This window comes from Carassius carassius, chromosome 41 (genome assembly GCF_963082965.1).
Source record: "Carassius carassius chromosome 41, fCarCar2.1, whole genome shotgun sequence".
NCBI lineage: Eukaryota > Metazoa > Chordata > Actinopteri > Cypriniformes > Cyprinidae > Carassius > Carassius carassius.
In genome coordinates this window covers 21129075-21152453 of record NC_081795.1, presented here as the reverse complement: position 1 = coordinate 21152453, position 23379 = coordinate 21129075, and the positions used below count along the sequence as shown (strand labels likewise).

The window sequence follows — 23379 nt, the reverse complement described above, 5'->3', positions numbered from 1 at the left end:
CTCCCTCATTTGTCACTCAGCAGCAGATGAACCTCTTCTTTCTAACAAGAAATGTGATGTGACAGCTCAATCTTCTTCCAAATGAGTGCTGCCTAATGACAAACTATTTCTGCTGGCAAAGTGCACAAAGTGATTTTCTTTTCATCAGGACTTGGCTCTCCACACCTATACACCAATTATATTTCCATTATATTGTACTGACCTACTGTACATACACATAATTACAGGTTGACCAATTGATCGGTTTTGCCCATTAATCGGCACCCATAGTCAATTGCTTGAACTATAAGCTATTGCAAATTTCCATGTGGATATTTTGTCCAGGTCGTGTCCATTGTTGGAGCAGCTGTGTATGGAAGCATATGGGTAGCAATATTCAATTTGCGATGTAATATGCAAAATGACAATGCAATATGTAAAATGACAATGCATTTCTGTATTTACATTTACATTTTCCAATACATTTGTGCAACGTTTGGTGCAAAATGAAAATTAAATTACATAATTTTCATTTGCCATTTCATACACCAGTTTTAATATGTAAAATGAATACTAATTTGAACGCTTTATAAGTTGCAAAATTAAAATGAAAATGTATTACAGAAATGATTAGATATGTATAACATGTTCAAGCAAAAACTGTGGCAAAATAATCATTTAAATGCTATTTTTCTTAAATGCATTATTACTCACAGTCAAGACACTTACGATTGCATTTTCATTCAATGTCCCGCAATGAATGTAGCAAAATTCAATGTGCACATTGAAAATTCATTCCAAGCCGATCACGTGTCCGCCCCCTCCCATCATGTCAATCACTGCGTGACCAAGACAGGGCTTGCAGAAGGTCAAGAGACTCAAATCTCAAGAAGAGGATTCAAGTGAGAGAACATGGACAAGACCGTTGGTCCGTGTACGTTTTGATCATTTCGGTTTATGGCTTCAATATTTAATTCGCACTTGTGGGCAGAGCTGAAACGCTGCTTTCATCTGATTGGTCAAATCGCTCCACCTTCAGCTTGGTCTTTTCATTCTTTCAGGCAGAATAGGAGTCAGTGCGAGTGAAGCACTGTAATGTCTGAAACCACCACTCACTGTTAATTAGAATAATATTTGAATCAGATGATGCTGGCCACATAATTCGTGCTGCTGCGACTTGCAAGAGACCCCGTTAAATTATTTCTAGGTTATAGTATTGTATAAATATTTAAAAACGGTTTATTAATCAGTTATTGGCCAGTGTGGTACAACCTAGTTATCGCTATTGATAAAATCCACTATCAGTCAACCTCTACTCATAAAAGTGCCTGTATACAAGGAGCAAAAAGAGTGTCAACGTTTTTTTTTCCAGTATGCAGTGACACATGATCCTTCAGGAATCTAATATGCTGTTTTGCCCTAAATATGTCCCTAAATTTGTCTATTCATTTTTTTATACAATATTATACAGTTGAAAAATATTACATAAGCAAGAGTGCTGTTTTTTTCTTGAATATCTGCATGATTGCAAATGTGATCTTGTTGGTTTATTGAACTGTTAAATAAAATAAGTTAATATTGTGTTACATTTTGGACACAATATTGTTAGTATTGCCTTGACAGCAGTGTTTCTGTCACTTATTGAATCAGTCATAACCTTAATTGTTATTTAACTTCCTTTCAGCTGAAAACAAGAAAAAATTATCTTGAGTAATCAGGCAGGCATCTAAAATAATATGGTCCCTGGGCAGATTTAGATCTCTATAATTGTGCTGTGAAGAGGAAAGAAGTTTCCTTTGTTAATGATCTCATCCTCTATATCTCTTTGTATTTCCGTTACTTTCATCAGGTTGTTGGTTTATAGCTCCCTTGGCCAGAAGGAAAGCTTACAGTAATAATTTTATCTGACAGCCATTTCTATTTTAAACAAGGCCAAATAGTTATATTAGTAAATTGTATTTTAGTCTTGTATGTATCCTTAAAGGTGTGTTCTTAGACTAATTGTGTTTTGTGTTTTTGTATTGTGTATATGTGAGCCATACCTATAAGAAACATTTCTATCACTGCATGATAGACAATAAAGTTTTGGAATCTTCACAGACAAAAATAGTTCTAAACAAAGCCAGAACTATTGTGCCTTTCAGAACAACACACAGTGTTACTGAATGAAGATAGACAGACAGACAGACAGGCAGACAGATAATTGCATTTAGTTCAAAATGACCTGGTATGTTTTCATAATGATAATTATCTATAGTATGTATTTTCCGTCTCAAAGAAAATCTTGTTTTCCATCACATGATGAGCCCTTCAATGGTATATTTGATTTACAGTGACGATGGGATAGATAAGTTTCTGTGCCGTATTCACCTACTGCCATCATACCATACTACTTTGTGACTCAAATGGGCTCCAAATGTCTACATCACTGCTGAAACATATAATCAGTGGTGAAACTGTCCTACATGTATGTCCAGTATTTGCCATCTTTCTTTCTTCCGCCATCTTGTATTTATATGTTATGGAGCTGGGGGAGTATGTACCAACCCAAACGGCAATCCTGCCAACATGCAGCTCTGTGGCCTGTTACCTCATGCTACATACCCAACCCTGTTAAAATTAATCATTAGGATGTGATGTCCTGTCCCTGGGCTGTGGCCAGCAGTCCGCCGAGATATCAGCAAGTTCTGACAACAGCAAGGGCGGTTATGCCACCCTGGCCAGACAGGCAGATGGGCACAGGAAGGTGTGGGGAGAGTCATGCTAAGCCCTGTTGGCTCTGTCGAGCCCCCAAATACTTCCCCCCTCCACCTCGTCCAACGTTTAAATGCAGCAGATAGTTTTAAAGGTCTGCTACAGACTTGGCGGAAATGTCCTACTTGGAAGGGTTTACCAGAGTGCACTCTTACATCATAGGTGAGGGAACTCAGATCCCTATGTAATGTGGCTCAAAATACACTGCCTTGCCTAAGCTTATTGTTAATAAACAACATAAGAACAACTGTTAGTAAACTCTAAAACGAGTTCACACAAAGGTCTCTCCCTTAACAAATACTGTAATTGCAATGAATTGCTTGAGTCTGATTTCTTTGGACACTGTACCACCAAACACTTGCGGGAGAGCAGAAATTTGCAAAACATATATACAGTGCTAGCAAATGTGTCCCTTGGATCCCACAGTACTTGAAGAATAACAAACATTGCTCTTGTTAATTCCTTTTTCTCTGTAAGTGGTATGTTTAGCCTGGAGAAGGGTGCAACATAAAATCTCTTCTTGTCGCTGGTTCTTCTGCATTCTCAGGTCAAAATAGTAAACAGAGTATTGAATAAATAAAAGGGCTAGCATTGTCATCTTGACTTCCATGCATTTATATGTGCCAAGCCAAGTCATTTTTTGTTTTGTTATCATGACATTAAAGCAGGGATGTCCAATCCTGCTCCTAGAGGGCCACTATCCAGCAGAGATTAGTTCAAATCCTAATTAAACAAACCCGATTCAGCTAATCAAGGTCTTCAGGATTACTAGGAACTTCCAGGCAGGTGTGTTGGGGTACCCCTGCTTTAAAAAGTCTGAAGTAAAGCAAAAAAAAAGCCTTTAAGATTAAACATTACTTTTTCGTTCCATACAACTGTATGATGCTGTTTTTTCATACACCTTCACAGACCTATGCACTTACACAGATGTGGCTACTACTCGCATGCAATTAGGGATTCAGCACATAAAACATTCACCATAACAGGGTGTAGACTGAAAGAAATTATAGTGATACCTGTGTGTTCCCGTGGCTCAAGTGGTAGAGCTTTGCTTCAGCAGCGCAAGGTTGTGGGTTCGATTCCCAGGAAACACATGTTAGGTAAAAAATGTTAGCCTGAATGCACTGTAAGTCGCTTTGGATAAAAGTGTCTGCTAAATGCATAATAATAATAATGCCTTAAGTTGACACGAGGAAGGGAAAGGTAAAAGAGGTTTATTGCAAGACTAAAGGCCTGGAATAGAATATGTTCCAAAATTACATGTCCACCAGCTCTTGTTTGTTGGGTCTGTGACTTAGATGAGTAGGGAGGTGAGGTCAGTGCTTTTGGACGAATGAATGTATCCTTCATACAGTACTCAAGTACAAGGGCTGACTGCACTGTCCCAGCAGGAGCTTCACAAGCAAGACACAGATTTCCTTCGGCCAAAATATGTGATTCTTGGAATGATGTTACATCTAATGTTCCCAGCTTTTCAAAGAATTAACTGCTCTTTCTCACAGTAATAGAGTGGGAGACAATGTGAAAACATCACAGGGAGCAGTTATGGTCAAATTCTCGAACCCAACTTGCCTCCTCAATGAAAAAGTTATCTCAAAGTGAAAGTTGCGACATTTGCCAAGTATGGCAACCCATACTCAGAATTGGTTCTCTGCATTTAACCCATCCAAGTGCACACACACACAGCAGTGAGAAGTGAACACACCATGAACCAGTGAGAAGTGAACACACACCCAGAGCAGTGGACAGCTATATCCAGCACACAGGGAGCAAATGGGTGTTCATTGCCTTGTTCAATGGCACTTCAGCCATGGGAATTGAGGGAGCAAGAGAGCACTGTTTATTCACTCTCTCCCACCTACAACTCCTGCCAGCACCAAGACTCGAACCTGCAACCTTCAGGTTACAAGTCCAGCTCTCTAATCATTAGGCCACAGGTGCCCCAAAAATGGCATAAATAAACTAAATAAATAAATACTCATGATAAAATTAAAATGCAGTATTTATGTAATTTCCTAATGTGCATGTAAATGTTTATTTACAACTCATTTGAGTGTTGGTTATTAAACAAATTTGGTTCATTAATAAACTTTAACTTTGGTTTCAGTAAAACATTTATTTTGCTGCATCGATTATATAAACACTATACAGGGTCATGTGGATTCTGCCAATTTTCTTCCAGATTTTATCCATTGGACGAGGATCTGCACATCAAATTGAATTAATAGTTATAAATTGATATCAGCCCAGTGTTTAGCCATTATAGATATCATTAAATGTCTATAATTATAATAATAATAATCATTCAAATTAGGTAATAAAAAATATCTAGACCTGTTAGACTTGTCAAATAAATATAGCTTAATATAGTACAATTAACATTTCTGTAACTTTATAATTTTAGTGAACATATTTATTATTATTATTATTATTATTATTATTACTTGTATACCATAACTACATTACATAGATATTCTAATCTTTAGTTAACATATCACCACTCAGCAGAGGTGGAAAGTAACGAATTACATTTACTCGCGTTACTGTAATTGAGTAGCTTTTTTGTGTACTTCTACTTTTTTAAGTATTTTTTTTAATCTGTAATTTTACTTTTACTTAAGTATATTTTGTTTGAAGTATTGTACTTCGCTACATTTTAAAACACATTAATTACGGAGTAAAAAACAAAATCGCTCCCTGGAAGCTATGTCAGTAAATAATGGGCAGGAGGGCAAACTGGCGCTAAAATCACAAGAAAGATGCAGACGGACAAAACAGGCGTTAGTGGTGCAGACACCGCTGAAAACGAAACCCCGTCATATTCTGAAGTTGAACTTGAAGGAAATGAAGTGAACCCCTGCCCATATTTATACTCTATTATGCTGTGTATGCTGTGCTTGCCTAGGGAGACCAAACTACCAGTTTATAAAATAAACTGACAAGACATCAACCCCACGTAATGTAAAAAAAAAACTGTCAAATATGTACTATTGTGTATTATGTATTGTGTTAATCAGCTACATGTCGGCTGACTCGATTTTCTTCTCATACATTCCCGTAGCGTCACAGTGCATTTCCCTGATGAAGCCGAGCGACTTCAATGGGGCTGCTTTGAACAGTTTTTTTCAGTGCTCCGAAGCTTGACGGTCATTGGATAAATGCTGCGATTATGTCCCGCCCACGGACGCTCAGCGTCTCTGGAGGTGAATGAAGACTGGGCTTCCGCGTGATGATTGGAGGATCTGTCGATCTCCTTTTGACTGACAGCGGTCTGCACCATAAGAAGTCGGTGAAGCTGTTTCACGCTCAGTCCCATGATCGCGGATTTCTCAAGTGTATTCGAAAGACAAACTGCGGCAATATTTCTTGATATTTGTAAAATGCAGAACCACCACAAAATTGAATTGGTAACTAAGACAGATTGAAAATGTGCGAGCACACACACACACACAGATAAATGCTAAATTCTGAAAAAACAGAGGTGTTAATTATAGGACCTAAAAACTCTGCTTGTAATAACCTAGAACATTGTCTAAGACTTGATGGTTGCTCTGTCAATTCTTCGTCATCAGTTAGGAACCTAGGTGTGCTACTTGATCGCAATCTTTCCTTAGAAAGCCACGTTTCTAGCATTTGTAAAACTGCATTTTTCCATCTCAAAAATATATCTAAATTACGGCCTATGCTCTCAATGTCAAATGCAGAAATGTTAATCCATGCATTTATGACCTCAAGGTTAGATTATTGTAATGCTTTATTGGGTGGTTGTTCTGCACGCTTAGTAAACAAACTACAGCTAGTCCAAAATGCAGCAGCAAGAGTTCTTACTAGAACCAGGAAGTATGACCATATTAGCCCGGTCCTGTCAACACTGCACTGGCTCCCTATCAAGCATCGCATAGATTTTAAAATATTGCTTATTACTTATAAAGCCCTGAATGGTTTAGCACCTCAGTATTTGAATGAGCTCCTTTTACATTATAATCCTCTACGTCCGCTACGTTCTCAAAACTCAGGCAATTTGATAATACCTAGAATATCAAAATCAACTGCAGGCGGCAGATCCTTTTCCTATTTGGCGCCCAAACTCTGGAATAACCTACCTAACATTGTTCGGGAGGCAGACACACTCTTGCAGTTTAAATCTAGATTAAAGACCCATCTCTTTAACCTGGCATACACATAACATACTAATATGCTTTTATTATCCAAATCCGTTAAAGGATTTTTAGGCTGCATTAATTAGGTAAACCGGAACCGGAAACACTTCCCATAACAACCTATGTACTTGCTACATCATTAGAAGAATGGCATCTACGCTAATATTTGTCTGTTTCTCTCTTGTTCCGAGGTCACCGTGGCCACCAGATCCAGTCTGTGTCCAGATCAGAGGGTCACTGCAGTCACCCGGATCCAGTACGTATCCAGACCAGATGCTGGATCAGCACCTAGAAAGGACCTCTACATCCCTGAAAGACAGCGGAGACCAGGACAACTAGAGCCCCAGATACAGATCCCCTGTAAAGACCTTGTCTCAAAGGAGCACCAGGACAAGACCACAGGAAACAGATGATTCTTCTGCACAATCTGACTTTGCTGCAGCCTGGAATTGAACTACTGGTTTCGTCTGGTCAGAGGAGAACTGGCCCCCCAACTGAGCCTGGTTTCTCCCAAGGTTTTTTTCTCCATTCTGTCACCGATGGAGTTTCGGTTCCTTGCCGCTGTCGCCTCTGGCTTGCTTAGTTGGGGACACTTCATCTACAGCGATATCGTTGACTTGATTGCAAATAAATGGACAGACACTATTTAACTGAACAGAGATGACATAACTGAATCCAATGATGAACTGCCTTTAACTATCATCTTTGCATTATTGACACTGTTTTCCTAATGAATGTTGTTCAGTTGCTTTGACGCAATGTATTTTGTTTAAAGCGCTATATAAATAAAGGTGACATTGACATTGACACAGACACACACACACTATAGCCATCTAGTGGTTAAAGTGATTTATTACAATTTTTAAACTGAATTTCCCCAAAAATGGGCAAAAATCTTACATTAAACCTTATAAAATTATCCATGGTATCCCCATGTATGAAAGTTAGAAATCTGGGTCTTTTATGAAGTGAATTTTACCTGAAATGCTTTTTTCTTTTTTTGTAAAAAAAAAAAAAGCCTATTTAAATAAATATTTATTTATTTATAGAAATGTAAAAGATTTAAATCCTCCAAAAACTGTACAAAGTTTAGTAAAAACATAAATGAACAGAGTAAAATTATATTTGTAAAAAATTTAAATATTTTACTATTACAAAATGAAATGTTATTGTCTGGGGTCAAAAAGACCCCGAGTGTCACTACAAATGAAGACCATCAGAGGGTTATAATGTAGGCCGAAAATGAGCTTCCCCTCTTTGAAAGACCAGCAGCCGCCACTGATATATATATATATATATTTATATATTTATATTTATTAAATATATATTTATATTTATATATATATATATATATATATATATATATATATTTATATATATATATATATATATATATATATATATATTTTTTTTTTTTTTTTTTTTTTTTTACAACAGGACAGTAAACTAAGAGACTTGCGTTTTAGACACCATATTGCCGGTTTTTGCTCTATTTCTACAACAAAAATTTATTCCAAACACAGCCACCAAAGCAAAATTTTGCATCTCTGAGCAACATGACAGTGTTTCGTTTCTGAATGAATCAACCGTTTAAATGATTTGGTTCAATCGCAATGACTCACTTATTAACAGTGACTTGCTGACACATACTGGCCATTTTAATTTCACATTTAAAGTATCTTTTGATTTTTTTTTTTTATAATTAAGTTTTTATAATTTCAAATGAGCATTCAACATTTTATGTCTGGCATATCAAAACATTATTCATGCATTTGTAACTGCAGGTTAAATGCATTCTTGTCCTGCACTAAACAGTGTGTAAATACATCTAAATGCCACGTCCGATGAAGCTTTTGCATTTCCTCTGTATTGAAAAGATGAGTTTGTTGATACTGATTTGCCTGGTAACAGCCCAAATGTTTTATTATTCTAAATAACTGATTCCTTTAATTAAAAACTACTAGTTTGAGATTAATAGGCCTATCCCAGGGGTGTCAAACTCAGTTCCTGGAGGGCCATAGCCATAGTTTAGTTCTAACCCTGCTCCAGCACACATATCATGTAGTTTTCAAATAAACCTAAATGATTAGATTAGCTGGATCAGGTGTGTTTAATTAGGGTTATATCTAAACTGTGCAGGACTGTGGCCCTCCAGGAACTGAGTTTGACACCCTTGGCCTGTCCCATTTTTGACTCCCTCCCACTGTTAAAATGTAACTAAGTAATTTTTACTCTGAGTAAATTTTAAATGAGCTACTTTTTACTTTTACTTGAGTTGATTTTTTAGACTGGTACTTTTACTTGTACTTAAGTAAAATTTCATTAATGTAATGGTACTTTTACTTGAGTAGAATATTTTTGTACTCTTTCCACCTCTGCCACTCAGAACTGAAAAACCTATGGTTAACTACTTGCTATACAAATGACGATTAAAATATGACATCCACACAAATCTTTTACAATATTTCTGATCCCAGCTGTTTTCTATGATGGACGGGGTCTTTGATGGACGGGGACTGGGATGAACTGAGGTCTTTGTTTTGAAAACTGTTTTCAAAAAGTACCATGTGTTGATTGGAGGATGGGTTATCACACGAGCAAAGTGTGATGTAGCACAGGACAGGAAAATCGATTGCGGACATCAAAGAGCGCTCAAATTATTGGCGACAGAGACCTGCAGCAAATATTTACACTGCGAGAGTGACGTATGTTTCATAGATATAGCAAGAGCAAATGTAAAAACAACACAGCACAGATCAAACCAAACTGTCTAGGCATGTTTGTTTAGAAACACTCAAAGAGACCTCATGACACGTGTGACTTTTCAAAACCAACACATGCAAGAGCAACTTTAGTTTACCATACAGACAGATAAACACCACAGGAGCTTCACAAAAGACTTCACAGCACAACACAAGAGCCTGTCTACAGAAAGAATCAGACTCATGAGCATTTTCATAGTTTGAGCCTGTGCAAATTCTGAATTGAAAACTCAAACTAGGCTGAACCTGTGGATTAGTAGTTAGTGCACGTGCTTATTCATAACAGAGGAGTAAACATTATGAAATAAATAAAACAGCAATGATCTGGTCTGAAAATTCCCTTGATGGTAAATAATGTGCAATGGATATTCTCTGTTGAAAAAAAGATGAGCTATCATGTCAAGTTGCTCAGATATGCCTGACTCACTAGGTTTTATTTCCTATTAATAGAGGTCCTATTAATATAATTCATGAAAATCTGGAAAGAAAATGCTGAATGTCTAAATGCTATGTCTAAATGTGACAGTTATATCTATAGATATTAAAATAGCTATTTCAGTGAGAATTCTAAATAGAATGTATGATGCCAAATACATTATTGTATTTAATTATATTTATTTTTATTTAATAAATTGTAATCACTCATATTATTATTTATTCAGATTAGTAGTAAGTGTATTAAGTGAAAAATAGATATTCTAACATATCATTTATATGTGTGTATGTGTGTGTATGCGGGGGTTGACCCTGGACCACAAAACTTACGTCGCTAGGGAAAATTTTTAGCAATAGCCAAAAAAAACATTGTATGGGTCAAAATTATCTATTTTTCGTGACGTGACATACAGCCGGATATGGTGACCAATACTCGGAATTCGTGCTATGCATTTAACCCATCTAAATTGCACACACACACAGCAATGAACACACACAAACCGTGAACACACACCCAGAGCAGTGGGCAGCCATTTATGCTGCGGTGCCCGGGGAGCAGTTGGGGGATTTTTTATGCCAAAAATCATTAGGATTTTAAGTAAAGATCATGTTCCATGAAGATATTTTGTAAAATTCCTACCCTAAATATATCACACTTAATTTTTGATTAGTAATATGCAGTGCTAAGAATTCATTTGGACAACTTTAAAGGTCATTTTCTCAGTTTAGATTTCTTTTGCACCCTCAGATTCCATATTTTCAAATAGATGCATCTCAGCCAAATATTGTCAGATCCTAATATAGCCACTTTGGTGGGTTGAATAATTGCCAGTGTGTGAGTTGGAGGCTAAGTATAAGTTTAGCACAGATATATTTTCACTTGCGAACACTCTGACTCTGATTGAAGGCTTAAGAGTTTCACTCTCCGTCAAGCGATCTGTGATATTTCTCAGTTCATCTCAATGGATACACAGCGCAGCTTTATTTGATGTACCGTAAACTCTAGTGTGAAGACGCACGAATCGCCGTCGCATTCTCTCACACACACGCAGAGACCGAGAGAGAGAGTGAGTGAGTGAGTGAATTGACTGGCTACATTTAAACAATATTCTTTGTTGTATTTTCCTGTCAAAATAACAGAGTTCCTATGGAAGTCTTCACCTTTTAGGAACAGCCGGTTTTTCCAGTAGTGGGTGGAGTTAATGCGATCTCATTTGCTGATGCTCACCTATTATCATCCCTGTTTTGATTTCAGCAAATCAGTTCAAGCGAACACACAAAACCTGATTAATATTCATGAATCCAGCAGCTCATTAATCCTTAGTGTGTTTTATAGTTCTTATTATTAGAATTCGTATCATTATTGTCCTATCAGTATTTTTGTTACTTTTTTCCTAATTTCTTTTTTGTCAGAAACATTGAATGACAGAAAAAACAACCACCTCTCAAGTTAAATTTTCAGTTAAAATGACTAATATGGATTCAAACATGGTTATCAAATTTACTTCTAATTACGGTACCTAAGTTATATTAAATAATACTTGATTATTATAAAGCTTGACTGACTGATGTAAAAAGTGTACTGATGTTAAAAGTGTATTTAAAAAAAACTGCCATTTTACAAATATTTTATATAAATATATATATATATACATATATATGTATAAGTATATATATATATATATATATATATATATATATATATATATATATATATATATATATATATATATATATATATATATATAAATATATACAGGACAGACCAAAAGTTTGGAAACATTAATATTTTTAATGTTTTTGAAAGAAGTTTCTTCTGCTCATCATGCCAGCATTTATTTGATCAAAAATAAATGCTTAAAATAATTAAAAAAGTTTTCTATTTGAATATACTTAAAAAAAAAAAAATGTATTCCTATGATGCAAAGCTGAATTTTCAGCATCATTACTTCAGCCTTCAGTGTCACATGTAACATCCAATCTATCACATGATCATTTAAAGGCTACGTTCACACTGCAGGCTGAAACGACCCAATTCCGTGCGACCTGTATCTGTTCTTTTCATGACAGTCTGAACGACACAGATCCGATCTTTTCAAATGCGACCCAGGCCACTTGAGTATGTGGTCCTAAATCCGATACGTATCCGATCTTTAGAAATGTGACCTCCGTCTGAACGGCCAGGTCACATGTATCCGACCCGTACGTCATTGATACGCTACAAACGTCATAATTCTGCGTTGAAGTAGGTGGGAATGAGAAGATAAACAACAACCATGGCAGACGATGCTGCTTAAATAACTTTAATATTGCTAAACGAGCTCCGCTGTTGATTACACTGTTGTTATGACATCCATGTTTAGCTACTTCCGCAAACAACGAGTGACGTCGTTGGCCGTAGAGTACTCTTCTGCGCATGCGGATCACTTCTGGGTCATTTCACGTTCACACAGGAGATCACAAAAGGTCGCATTTAATTGGAAATGTGAACGGCCTTGCAAAAAAATCAAATTTTTTCAAAAAATCGGAATTGAGCATTAAGCCCTGCAGTGTGAACGTAGCCTTAGAAATCATTCTAATATTCTGATTTATTATGAGTGTTGGAAACAGTTCTGCTGTCTAATATATTTGATGAATAAAATGTTAAAGAGAACTGCATTTATTCAAAATAAAATAAAAAATTATAATAATATATTTTCTTTACTATCACTTTTTATCAATTTAACACATCCTTGCTGAATAAAAGTATTGATTTTATTTAAAAAGAAGAAAGCAAAAAAAAAAAATTACTGACCCCAAATTACTGACCAGTAGTGTATATTGTTATTACAAAATATTTATATTTTAAAAACATAGCTTCTTTTTTTTTTCTTTTGATACTTTTTATTCATCAAAGTATCCTAAACAAGTATCACATGTTCTGAAAAAATAATAAGCAGCAGAACTGTTTCCAACTTTGATAATGAATCATCATATTAGAATGATTTCAAAAGGATCATGTGATAATGATCCTAAAAATTCAGCTTTGCATCACAGAAATAAATGATAATTTAAAGTATAATAAATTTAAAAACAATTATTTTAAATTGTAATAATATATCACAAAATTACATTTTTTCTGTATTTTTGATCAAATAAATGCAGGCTTGATGAGCAGAAGAAACTTCTTTCAAAAACATTAAAAATAGTAATGTTTCCAAACTTTTGATCTGTACTAATATATACATATATCCAGTGATGCACGCGTACAGGAGTGATTGACAGTTCGCGGCACTGTGTACAAAAAATAAGTTTAAGCTCATAAGCATTAGCGTTACAGAAAGGTCTGATTTACGCACTGTTACAACAGTCATTGTTTTTTTGTTTTTTTTTTACAATGACATTTGCGTTCATGATTTTAATGTTGTTGTTTCTTGTGGCAGACTAAAGAGTAATGACAGACCGTTGATCTTTGAATAAAAATGTGTTAAGTTAAGGTTTGAAATTCATTATCTTTTATTATAGGCTACGAAGTCTAATATCATAAGCCCCCCATCCCGTCACCCAAGACCGCAGACACCCCCCTTAAAATGTATTAAATATGAATGAATTCTTTTATTTATTTATTTTTTTTATATCGGCTATCAGCACCCCTGCTTTCCAAGGTATTGGCATTGGCTTTCAAAAAAAAAAAACAATATCAGTCGACCACTACTTAAAACAACTCAAAATCAACGATTTTCAACAAATGAAAACCTCTCCTTCCTTTCAGCATATTGGTTTGGAGCGATAGAAGCTGTGCCCCCAAGGGACCCTTTAACTGATCATTACCAGCGCCATATTGTTTATCGGATCAGAATAAAATTCTCAAAAACATTTCCCCATCATGAGTCACACATAGAGCATCCAATCCCTGCACAGATAATTTCAGGTTTACAACCTCGACGCAAACACACACAGATTTGACATTGGGCTTTTCAGATGTGTTTCCGATAAGAGTGGGAAAGCCGCTGAGTACTGCCTGTGTTACTAAGAATTTTGTGTCGTCAGAGGTAAGAACGCTCCCTTTTCCAAATGCATTTAGTCATCAATACCCCACCAATGGATCCACAAAAGCATTACAACTGTGGAATGCTGGCACACAGACACACAATAAATCAGAGGGTGGAGCAGATCTTTCCTTGTATGCGTAGACTGCAATGCTTGCATACTTTGCAAACATCAGAGGAGTATTGACGGTTAATCCTGTGGATATTAACAGTGTGGATTGTGATGATACACTACACCTAACAACACAACTTTGGAACCACTTAATGAAGAGGTTTCCATGGATATAAAAGCACTGTTTTCCTGTTTCTCCGGTTGCAGGGTGGTTCAGGCATACTGGTGGTACAACAACTTAGACAATGTGTCAACCGAACTGATTTTTTGGGATCCACGTATCTTCTGCTAGTGTTTGAAGTCAATCTTCATAACACATAAACATGACCAAAGCTCAGTCTTATGGATCACAATTATGTTGAACTCAACTTCGAGTCAATGAAGACTCAACCTCAGAAAAAAACAACAAACAAACTCAACCTCTAGTCTGTGTGGTCTCTTTTCATGACCTCAAAAACTTTATTTACTCCATTTAGGCTTTTTTTTATTGACAATACTTTAGTTAATCAAAACAATTAATATAAAATTTGTTTGGAATATTATCATTTCTATATTATAATTTTTTGAAAAATGTAAATGTTGAATTCTGATTCTCTTGATTAGGCCTAAAGAATATAATAAATTCAACCCGATCTGTTAAGAATACAACTAGTTATGAGGTAGCGATTTTGCATGAATTTGTACAATGTGATTTGTATGAAAATTTACAGATTTTAGAAAAAAGTATGAAGTTCCAACACTAAATCTATCCGTCAGTGGGCAGGATTGTACGTAAAAGTACAAATGAGTTTCATACAAATTAATACTAGCCACCAATTTGGCAAAATTACTTAAGGTTTAGAATTTTCTGGAATGTGTTGGATAAATGCTGCATTTTCCCAGTAATACTCTAGGTCTGACTCTGAGCCTTGAAGGGCCTTGTCTTGGTCTGCATCTTACTGTAAAAGGACATGTACTGGTCTGAGTTTTAAGGGTTTCAAGGTGTGGTCATATTTATCATTGTTATGCAAATTCTTGCTGGAGAAATACAGGGTTAAAGTTAGTTGCCTGAGTTTGATTGTGTTAACCAACATAAAGTGACATCTGTCTGAGCTTGTACTTCAGACTTTACTACATTACTGACAATAAACAAAACACATTTTATTGTAAAAAAAAAAAAAAAAAAAAAAAAATTGCTAATGTGACCAGACCTTTAGCAGGTTTTGTAGTGATCTGGCACTTAGGGGGTCTGGTATTGGGAATGGGTCCAAACTTTTGTCTTGTCCTAACTTCCAATACAACAAGTTCTACCTGGAAATGTGGAAAGAACCTCAAGCATTTGTGTCAGCAGGTTATGTCATGTGACGTGTCACCACTTGAACTATTGACTGCACTGCACTACCTTGCCATGTGCTGCCTGTAATGAGAAGCAATCATCTTGAATGGAGATAGCCCAAAAGTTCCCATGTCATGGGGCCATTCACACAAGACCCGTTTTTGTTTACATTACAGCTGGGTGGGAGCAGAACTGAATGGTAACCATGGTAACCAAAAGCGTTTAAAGAAGCTGAACTGGTTGGCGCCAGAGCCGTTGAAAAACAGAGTTGCGACACTCCCATAGACTGCCATAGGAACTTTGGAATGCGGAAGTAAAGCATGTCGTGGAGCAGCCAATAGTTCCAAACACTGATAGTTCCAGCGCTGAACTCCACACATTTTCAATGTGTCTGAAGTACGCTCGCTGGTAAGTTGATGAAATTACTGTATTTTCGACATTTAAACTCATTAGCCGACCTCTCATGAATCTATATAATAGTTGTATTTTATGTAGCCAGCTTTATTAATGTTTATTGGAGGTTGGTAGACTCTTAATCACTTCTATCTTAAGTAACAAACACTTAACTAATATTAACTACCATAATCTGATGTTGGGCTACATTTACCTCAAATTTTCTTTAAGTTCGTTGGCATATAACGTTTATCGTCAGTTATTAGATTTGTTGTTAAAGTGATTTACACTTGTATGCGACCGTATTAGTACACCTGATTACAATTAACTTTAGTCAGTTTAGCTAGTATTCTTTTTTTTTTGCTAGCTCAACTAGATAACATGGGTAGCTTGTATCTTGCAAGATTGTTCCTTGGTTACTTTAGTCATGAAGTTAGACATACCGTTTGTTAGACAGTGCATTGTGATTATATGATATGTAGCATAAATGTGGATTATCCCAGCAAATAAAAAGTGTAACTGCAAAAAGAAAGATTATTAATCTGTTTTTAAATTGAAGAGGCTGACATTTGACCCAAAAAACTGAAATGATTTTGATAGTTGTTATTTAGAATACAGTGAAGTATTTCAGCTGCATAACTCATGTTCATGGCTCTTTAATCTAACAGTCTCCTGTGTATAATGGGAAGTATACACATGAAATCAGAATACATCTTTGTAAATATTAAGTATTTTTTGATTGCATTAAATTTTACAATATTTCACTTTTTTCTCTCTTTAAGGAGGTGAAAAATAAGTCTAAACCAAGACTTATACCTAAACAAAGTAACAGTAATTTAAGTTCCAGCTGTCGAACAGGTGGGATTTAATTTGCAAAGCCATACACTGTAAGCCATCACTGTGTGTGTGTGTGTGTGTGTTGTCCTGTTTGTTTTCAGCAGGATGGATTATCAGTGGGGAGTGGAGCAGTGGCCAGGCTGGGGAGCTTATGGTTCCTTTAAGCAATGGAGTGATGATTTACTTACCCTCTCACAGGATGTAACGTTTAATTAAATGTTTTGTTGAATGCAATTGGTTGCCTTGAATATTTTTCACTGTTGACATTCTTTCTTGCCTTAAAACTGAGCAGCTTCTGGCATTCATTCATATTCACTTGTTGTGCATGTTTATATTTATGTGAATGTGTCTTAGAAATATATACAGTAATATTAACATTAACACAACTGGGTGAAAAACAGCCAAACTCAGCTAACAAGGTTGCTGAAGACAGTTTACTGTGAAAAAAACATAAAACCACGGCAAGACGCAGCAACAAGACACAAGGCAGATGTGCTGCCCAAGCTCTGTTGAAGAAGCACAAAGAAATTGAGGACTGGTCAGCAGTGTCACCCAAAGAAACTTACTGCAGCAGATGAAAGGCACATCATGCTTGCCTCGCAATCGGAAGATGTCCAGCAGTACCATCAGCTCAGAGCTGAAGAAAACTAGGTTTTAAAACAACCTTGATTCACTTTTTTTGATCCATTTCAAATGTTGACTACTCTATATTTTATATAAATTTATTTATTTTATTATATATATGTATAATAAACACATTTCATATAGTGTTTGTTTGTACATATATATGTACAAACAAACACATGTATGTGTGTTTATATTATATTATATATATATAAAGTTTTTTAAATGTATATATAATATAACCTAGAGTAGTCAGTGAAATGAAAATTTAATTTCTTTTTTTTAATTTTTTTTTTTTGTATGTGTGTGTGTATTTATATTATTAGTATACAGACATACTGCAGGTAAAAATAAACAGTACACTTATGTTTAGGAAATGTTTAGCCTATGTGTAGGGGAGGATGAAGGGGTTAACCATGCTGAAATTAATCCCGTTAACAGAAACGGTAATGTTATGGATCGTATTTAGGAAAAGAGAACACACTGTAAGTGTAGTAAGCATAGTAATCAATGCATACGCGTTAATATTTGCCGAAAAAAATACTGTCATTTATAGTCGTTGCTGTAAATGTATTTTACGCTATAGGAGAAGCCCGATCTTCCCTCCAAAATCAAACACAAAAACTGTTTAATGCCGTGTTTCGGCCACTCCCCAGAAAATAATGCTATATATTTATGTAATGCAAGTGTCAAAGTAATAATCAATGTATATTATGCGTCAATATTTACCGATAATTTCTGCAAATATAGTTGCAGCTGTCTGTCCAGCTTAAACCATTCAAACTGGTTGACAGCGCGGAGTTGTTTGGAACTATTGAGAGCTACGTGAACCACGTGACAGCGTGGCGGCGAGATCAAAGAGTGTCGCAACTCTCATATTTAACGGCTCTGGTTGGCGCTAAAGCCCAAAACACAAGGCGCAACTTGACGCATGACAGAGCAAGACTGAAAACATAAATACCTTCCAACCAGCGGAGCTGTTACTATCCCCCTTGTCTTTAAAATAAGGGACGCTTTTCACCATCCAGTCGTAGATCTGAGACAAGGTGAGACGGTTTTCGGGGGAGCTCTCGATGGCTTTGGTAATCAGGTCCGCGTATGACATATTCCCCCAGGCGTTGCGTCTGGACGAGCTGCTCTTGCGCTGAGCGGCTGCAGCGGCAGCGGACACTGGAGAAGAACGTACGGGCACCTGTTGCTGTAGACTCGGGATCTGCTGCTGGTGGATGCAGTTCTCCTGGCACTGGAAATCTCTGCACAGCATGAGGGGCTTCTGATCAGGGAAGTCCTCATTCTCTTCCAGCAAACTGAGGTTGTTAATAAAGTCCCTGTTGCTGGAGGACTCTTGCTTGTCTGACGGAGCAGGGGACGATGTGTTGGAGTCGGTTGCGGCGGGGTTGGGAAACTCCGGCCGAGGCAGCGGCCAAGTACAGGAGCGGGGTCTGGAGAGCGGCTCGAAGTCCGGGTCGATCTCGACCATCTGGTTTTGGGCTGCGTCAGCCATGGTACCAGCAATAGCCTACAATTTATCTCTTAAAATTTCACATATAATCGTAAAAATAAAATATGACGTGAAACGCGAAAGAACAAACAAAAAGAAAATACAGTTACTTTAAACCGAATTAATTACATTGGACACGACTTAAAAGTCACAATGTTTTTAGAAAGGCATCATATTGGTGCTGTTATAAAGTTTTGTAGTCCAGTATTATGTAATAGTCCTGTTGCTGTCGTTTGTTGAATGTCTCTGTGTGTACTAAAACTATAAGTGCTCTTACTGGAACTCACTATCTTATGTCACCTGACACCGCCCACGTACATGATTGACGGCAATGCCGACAGCCAATCGCAGGCGCTCTTTTGAAAGCGAAACAAGCGTTGTTGTTGTACATTAAAAATTAGTAAACAAACTTTCACAGAGTTTGGATGTTATGAAAACGCTTAATTGCTATTTGGACCGCATGGCTTCTAGCTATGTTATATTGCTTGTGAATACACACAGTTGGTTTTGTTTGTTCGATTACGCTGTAACAAAATATTAATCGAAATCAAAGAGAGGAACCAAAAATAACAGAAGCTGTCTCGACGCTTAACTTTCCAACAAATATGTCTTTACGAATAAAGATCTCTTTAATGCTAATACAACTGGATATATTGGATATATGGACTCGTATCATAAACAGTATGTTATATTATATTATATATAATATAGTATAGCATACTGTTAACATATAGTATAGTATATAGTAATCATATATATATATATATATATATATATATATATATATGATTACATTTTAAATTATTCTATTGAGTTGAATGGTTTTTACATTAAAAAAACTAAACTATGTGTGCAAAGGTAATTTTAGTCTTACATTAATATCAATAGACAAAACTGTACCTACATAAAATGTTTTCAAGAATTCACGACCGCATATACTGTAATCTGTACATCGTTTTGATGCTTAGGTATCTGGCATTATACTCAAAACTATTCTGCCATCTAGTGGTTAAAATACCTCAGTGTCCATGGTATTTGTTGTGCTCAAATATCGCGTTTGATGAAGTGACCTTGTGTAACAATCTTGGTGTTTATTCAACAGCTTCTGCAGGATATGACAGCAACACTACCGCCTTCTCTTATTTTCAGGGCTCATGGTTCCAGAAAGCCCCTGCGTGACGATAAACACCCCTGCCCTGACTTTGTTTCGATGCCCTTGAACCAAGTGCATGATTGGATATAGTCTGTAGAAGTGTCTGCTACCAGGACAGTCAGCGATCCAGAAGAAGGGTGCTCTGCTCTGTGTGATCTTGCAGAACATATGAGTTTAATGTTGCTAAGACATTCTGATCTGGGCATGTGAATGTTGGCACATAAGATGGTTCAGATGGTCAGTGTTGGGCTCAAAGGGACTCTTTACCCCTCCCTGAGGATTCCCTTTAAATCTGGTTTAAAGATTAAGACTATTAATAGAGAGCTCACAGGTCAGAAATACCCTCTTCTTACATAGGCACTAAACCTATTTAATGTTCTGTGACGGGTTATGTTAAGGGTTTTTATTTTTTTCTCTCTACACATAAATGTGTTACTGTATGCCACTATATGTACTTTTGGACGTGTAGGATCAGGGTATACCTGTTTTACCTTCTTTTTTTGTATGTATCATGGTATTTGCACTAGTCCTATATTTCTTTGGAAATTTTCTTTTTCAAAGTTGTGCATAAAACACATTGTAGGATTATGTTTAACAAGAAAATACTTAAAAATAGTCTAAATAGAAAAGTGTTTCTAATAAAAAATAAAAATTAATGTTTAATTCAGCATTTGTTGCCATTACTTTGTAAGAAAGTGTGAAAATTATGTGTCTAAGTACAAATGATTTATACACCATTGCTTCCCAGTGTGCTGGGCACAGGGCCCCCATCAAAATATATATTTTAAAAAGTTATGTTGATACTCAAGTAACCCTGAACACCTTGATTAGCTGGTTCATGTGTGTTTTATTGGGGTTGGAGCTGTAATCTGTAGGATCGTACACTGTAAAAACTAAAGGTTCCTGGAGGCACCTTTTGGGGTTCTTCACTTCGCCACACTGGCGGAACCCTCTGAAGAGCCTCTAGGCACCGCTCTAAATGGGGGTGGTTCTCTGAGGAACTTTCAATGGTTCCTGGAGGAACCCTTTTATTAGGATGACCAGGAACCACCTGGGGTGCTTCATGGCACCATTTCCCTAATTTCAGTTCTTTAATATCCCCACCCCACCGGTTTATTTGTCATGCTATTGACATTTTTAATTATTTTAAAAAACAAACTGAAAAAATAAAACAAATGCATATAAAACATAGTTTATTGATAAACAATCACCTTAAATAGTCAATACTGCACATCACAATCCCATTCATGGAAACATCAGTGTTAATACTGCTATAAACAACTTTAAACAAAAAAAGCATTTACACCTTGGTAAAATTATAAACAAATAAATTTGACTCAATTATCTTAGAACTTTAAAAAACATTTTATGTACCTAAAACAATGATACAATTTAAATTTATAAATTCAATTAAATTTTAGACACAATGCAATTAACAGTAACATTTTCTTTCCCGGAGAATCCACACAGGACATTTTAAGAAATTGATAAGCCTCAAGATAGATGTATTTAGCTTAATAAACCAGTTTCTCAGCAGCATAAGTTGTTATAGTTGGGTTAACTTTGAGAGCAGTGAATGGGAGAGTATCACAAATACATTTTTGCATTCTCATTTACTCAAATAGCAAAATGAAAAACTCTACAATAGCTTTTTCACAACTTTCAATCAAAGGAAAAAATCTGACTGAGACCGATAACAGCAGTCAGAAGAGAGAACAATGTCAAATTTAGCATTCCTCCCAAAGACTCTGGATTAGAAACACCTTTGCATTAGCATTAACTATTTTTTTCTGTAATTTGATACGAATTTGATATAATACAAAGTATAGTGTTATAAATGCACATAATTTTTTTTAAATCAAAATATACAAACATTGTGAAGATTTACGATGAAAACACAGCTGAAACACATCATCAGTCTTGTGAAAATGGTCCATGATCTCCTCCTGAATGGCCAACACATACAGCAGAAAAACAGTGCACTTTAGTGTACTTTGAATTGCTTTTCTGTATAATGTTGAACAGAACATAGGCACTCATAGTAAGGTGAACTCATGTCGGCAGGTTCATCAGCAAGAAGCTCCTCACCATCAGGAGTCTGTAGTGCTGCTCTCACCAAATGGATCTCCTGTTATTACCACAGCTGTTCTGAGATTATGTGTAGGCTGTTAATTGAAAAAAAGATTGATTTACATAAAATTAAAAAAATAAAATATTACATTTATTCATTTAGCACAGGTATTTTTTTTATTATCTTAAAAATGAGGAACACCACAGGAATTATTTTTGTCATATTAGTGCATTGATTAATGGTTGTTGACTAATTAAGTGCACAATGTGTGTAAAATGTGTGTACACTACATATACACACATGGACAAACTCATATTAACCTCATCATATACAGTCCAGGACAGCAGGATCATCATGTTACAGGAAGGGCAATTTTATAATTTCTCTGAAAAAAAAAGAAAAAAAAAAGAACTGTTAATAAACTATAAATATGTTTTAGAAGGGTTTCTGGTGTGTGTCTGCAACCATTCACTTATTTACACACCTGCAAAAGATGAGGTACGTCCAGAGAGGTCTGTTTATTGTCAGCCGGCATCAGACATCAGCAGCTGTCTGTCCACTGCCTCACAGGTGTCCACTACAGAGCCACATTTCTTTATTAACTAATGAATAAAAAAGAACATATGGTTGTTTTTTTATTGTTTAATTCAGTTCAGTGTAACAGTGTATACAGTCATATATAATTTTGGATTAGGCCAAGCTGAAACACTATTTCAGTTATTTCAATGTCAAATAAATAATTAAATACTTACATAGTGCTGCTCTGTAAACCTTTTGAGATTTTTAGAGAAGTCATACTGGATTTTCTGAGGAGAGAAAATGATCAAAACCAGTTTTATGTACGTTATGTGCAAATGACTCGAAAAATAGGCTAATAGCCATATCGGTTACATATGTAAGCACGGTTCCCTTGCCTTGCGTTGACGTCACCGTATGGGGAACACCTCTCAGTGTTGACGAATGTCTGAAGCCCTATACCATCCCGCCAATACTATTGGCCAAATAGCGCTTGGCACCGCCCCACGCCTGCGTACGCATCGTATACCTGGGTGCCGCATGCTATTTCGCTCAGATTTCATGAACTGAAGAAGAATGCTATCAAGGTATGGAACTGCCGGGACCACAGCATCTCGTTCCCTATTCAGGGAACCGTGGTTACATACGTAACCGAGATGTTCCCTTTTATAGGTCACTTCGATGCTGCGGTGACGTCACCGTATGGGAATTCTATACCATAACGCCTGACGTACCTGAT

General features: G+C 36.3%; 1 protein-coding gene and 1 long non-coding RNA gene across 2 annotated transcripts in view; both read right to left on the bottom strand.

Annotated features, from left to right (window-relative positions):
* The window catches only part of LOC132122956 (forkhead box protein O1-A-like), an 82194-nt gene extending 63017 nt beyond the window's left edge, over window positions 1-19177 (bottom strand). Inside the window, exon 1 of the mRNA XM_059533481.1 lies at window positions 18361-19177. Coding sequence (XP_059389464.1) covers window positions 18361-18903 — 543 coding nt within the window. The 5' untranslated portion in view covers window positions 18904-19177. The remainder of the gene's footprint in view (window positions 1-18360) is intronic.
* A 2473-nt stretch (window positions 19178-21650) lies between these two features.
* Window positions 21651-23379, bottom strand: part of LOC132122955 (uncharacterized) — a 489820-nt gene continuing 488091 nt past the window's right edge. The window contains exons 2-6 of the long non-coding RNA XR_009426455.1: window positions 22877-22930; window positions 22609-22726; window positions 22445-22535; window positions 22142-22218; window positions 21651-21996 (exon numbers count right to left, since the gene is read on the bottom strand). This is a non-coding gene — a long non-coding RNA (uncharacterized LOC132122955). The remainder of the gene's footprint in view (window positions 21997-22141; window positions 22219-22444; window positions 22536-22608; window positions 22727-22876; window positions 22931-23379) is intronic.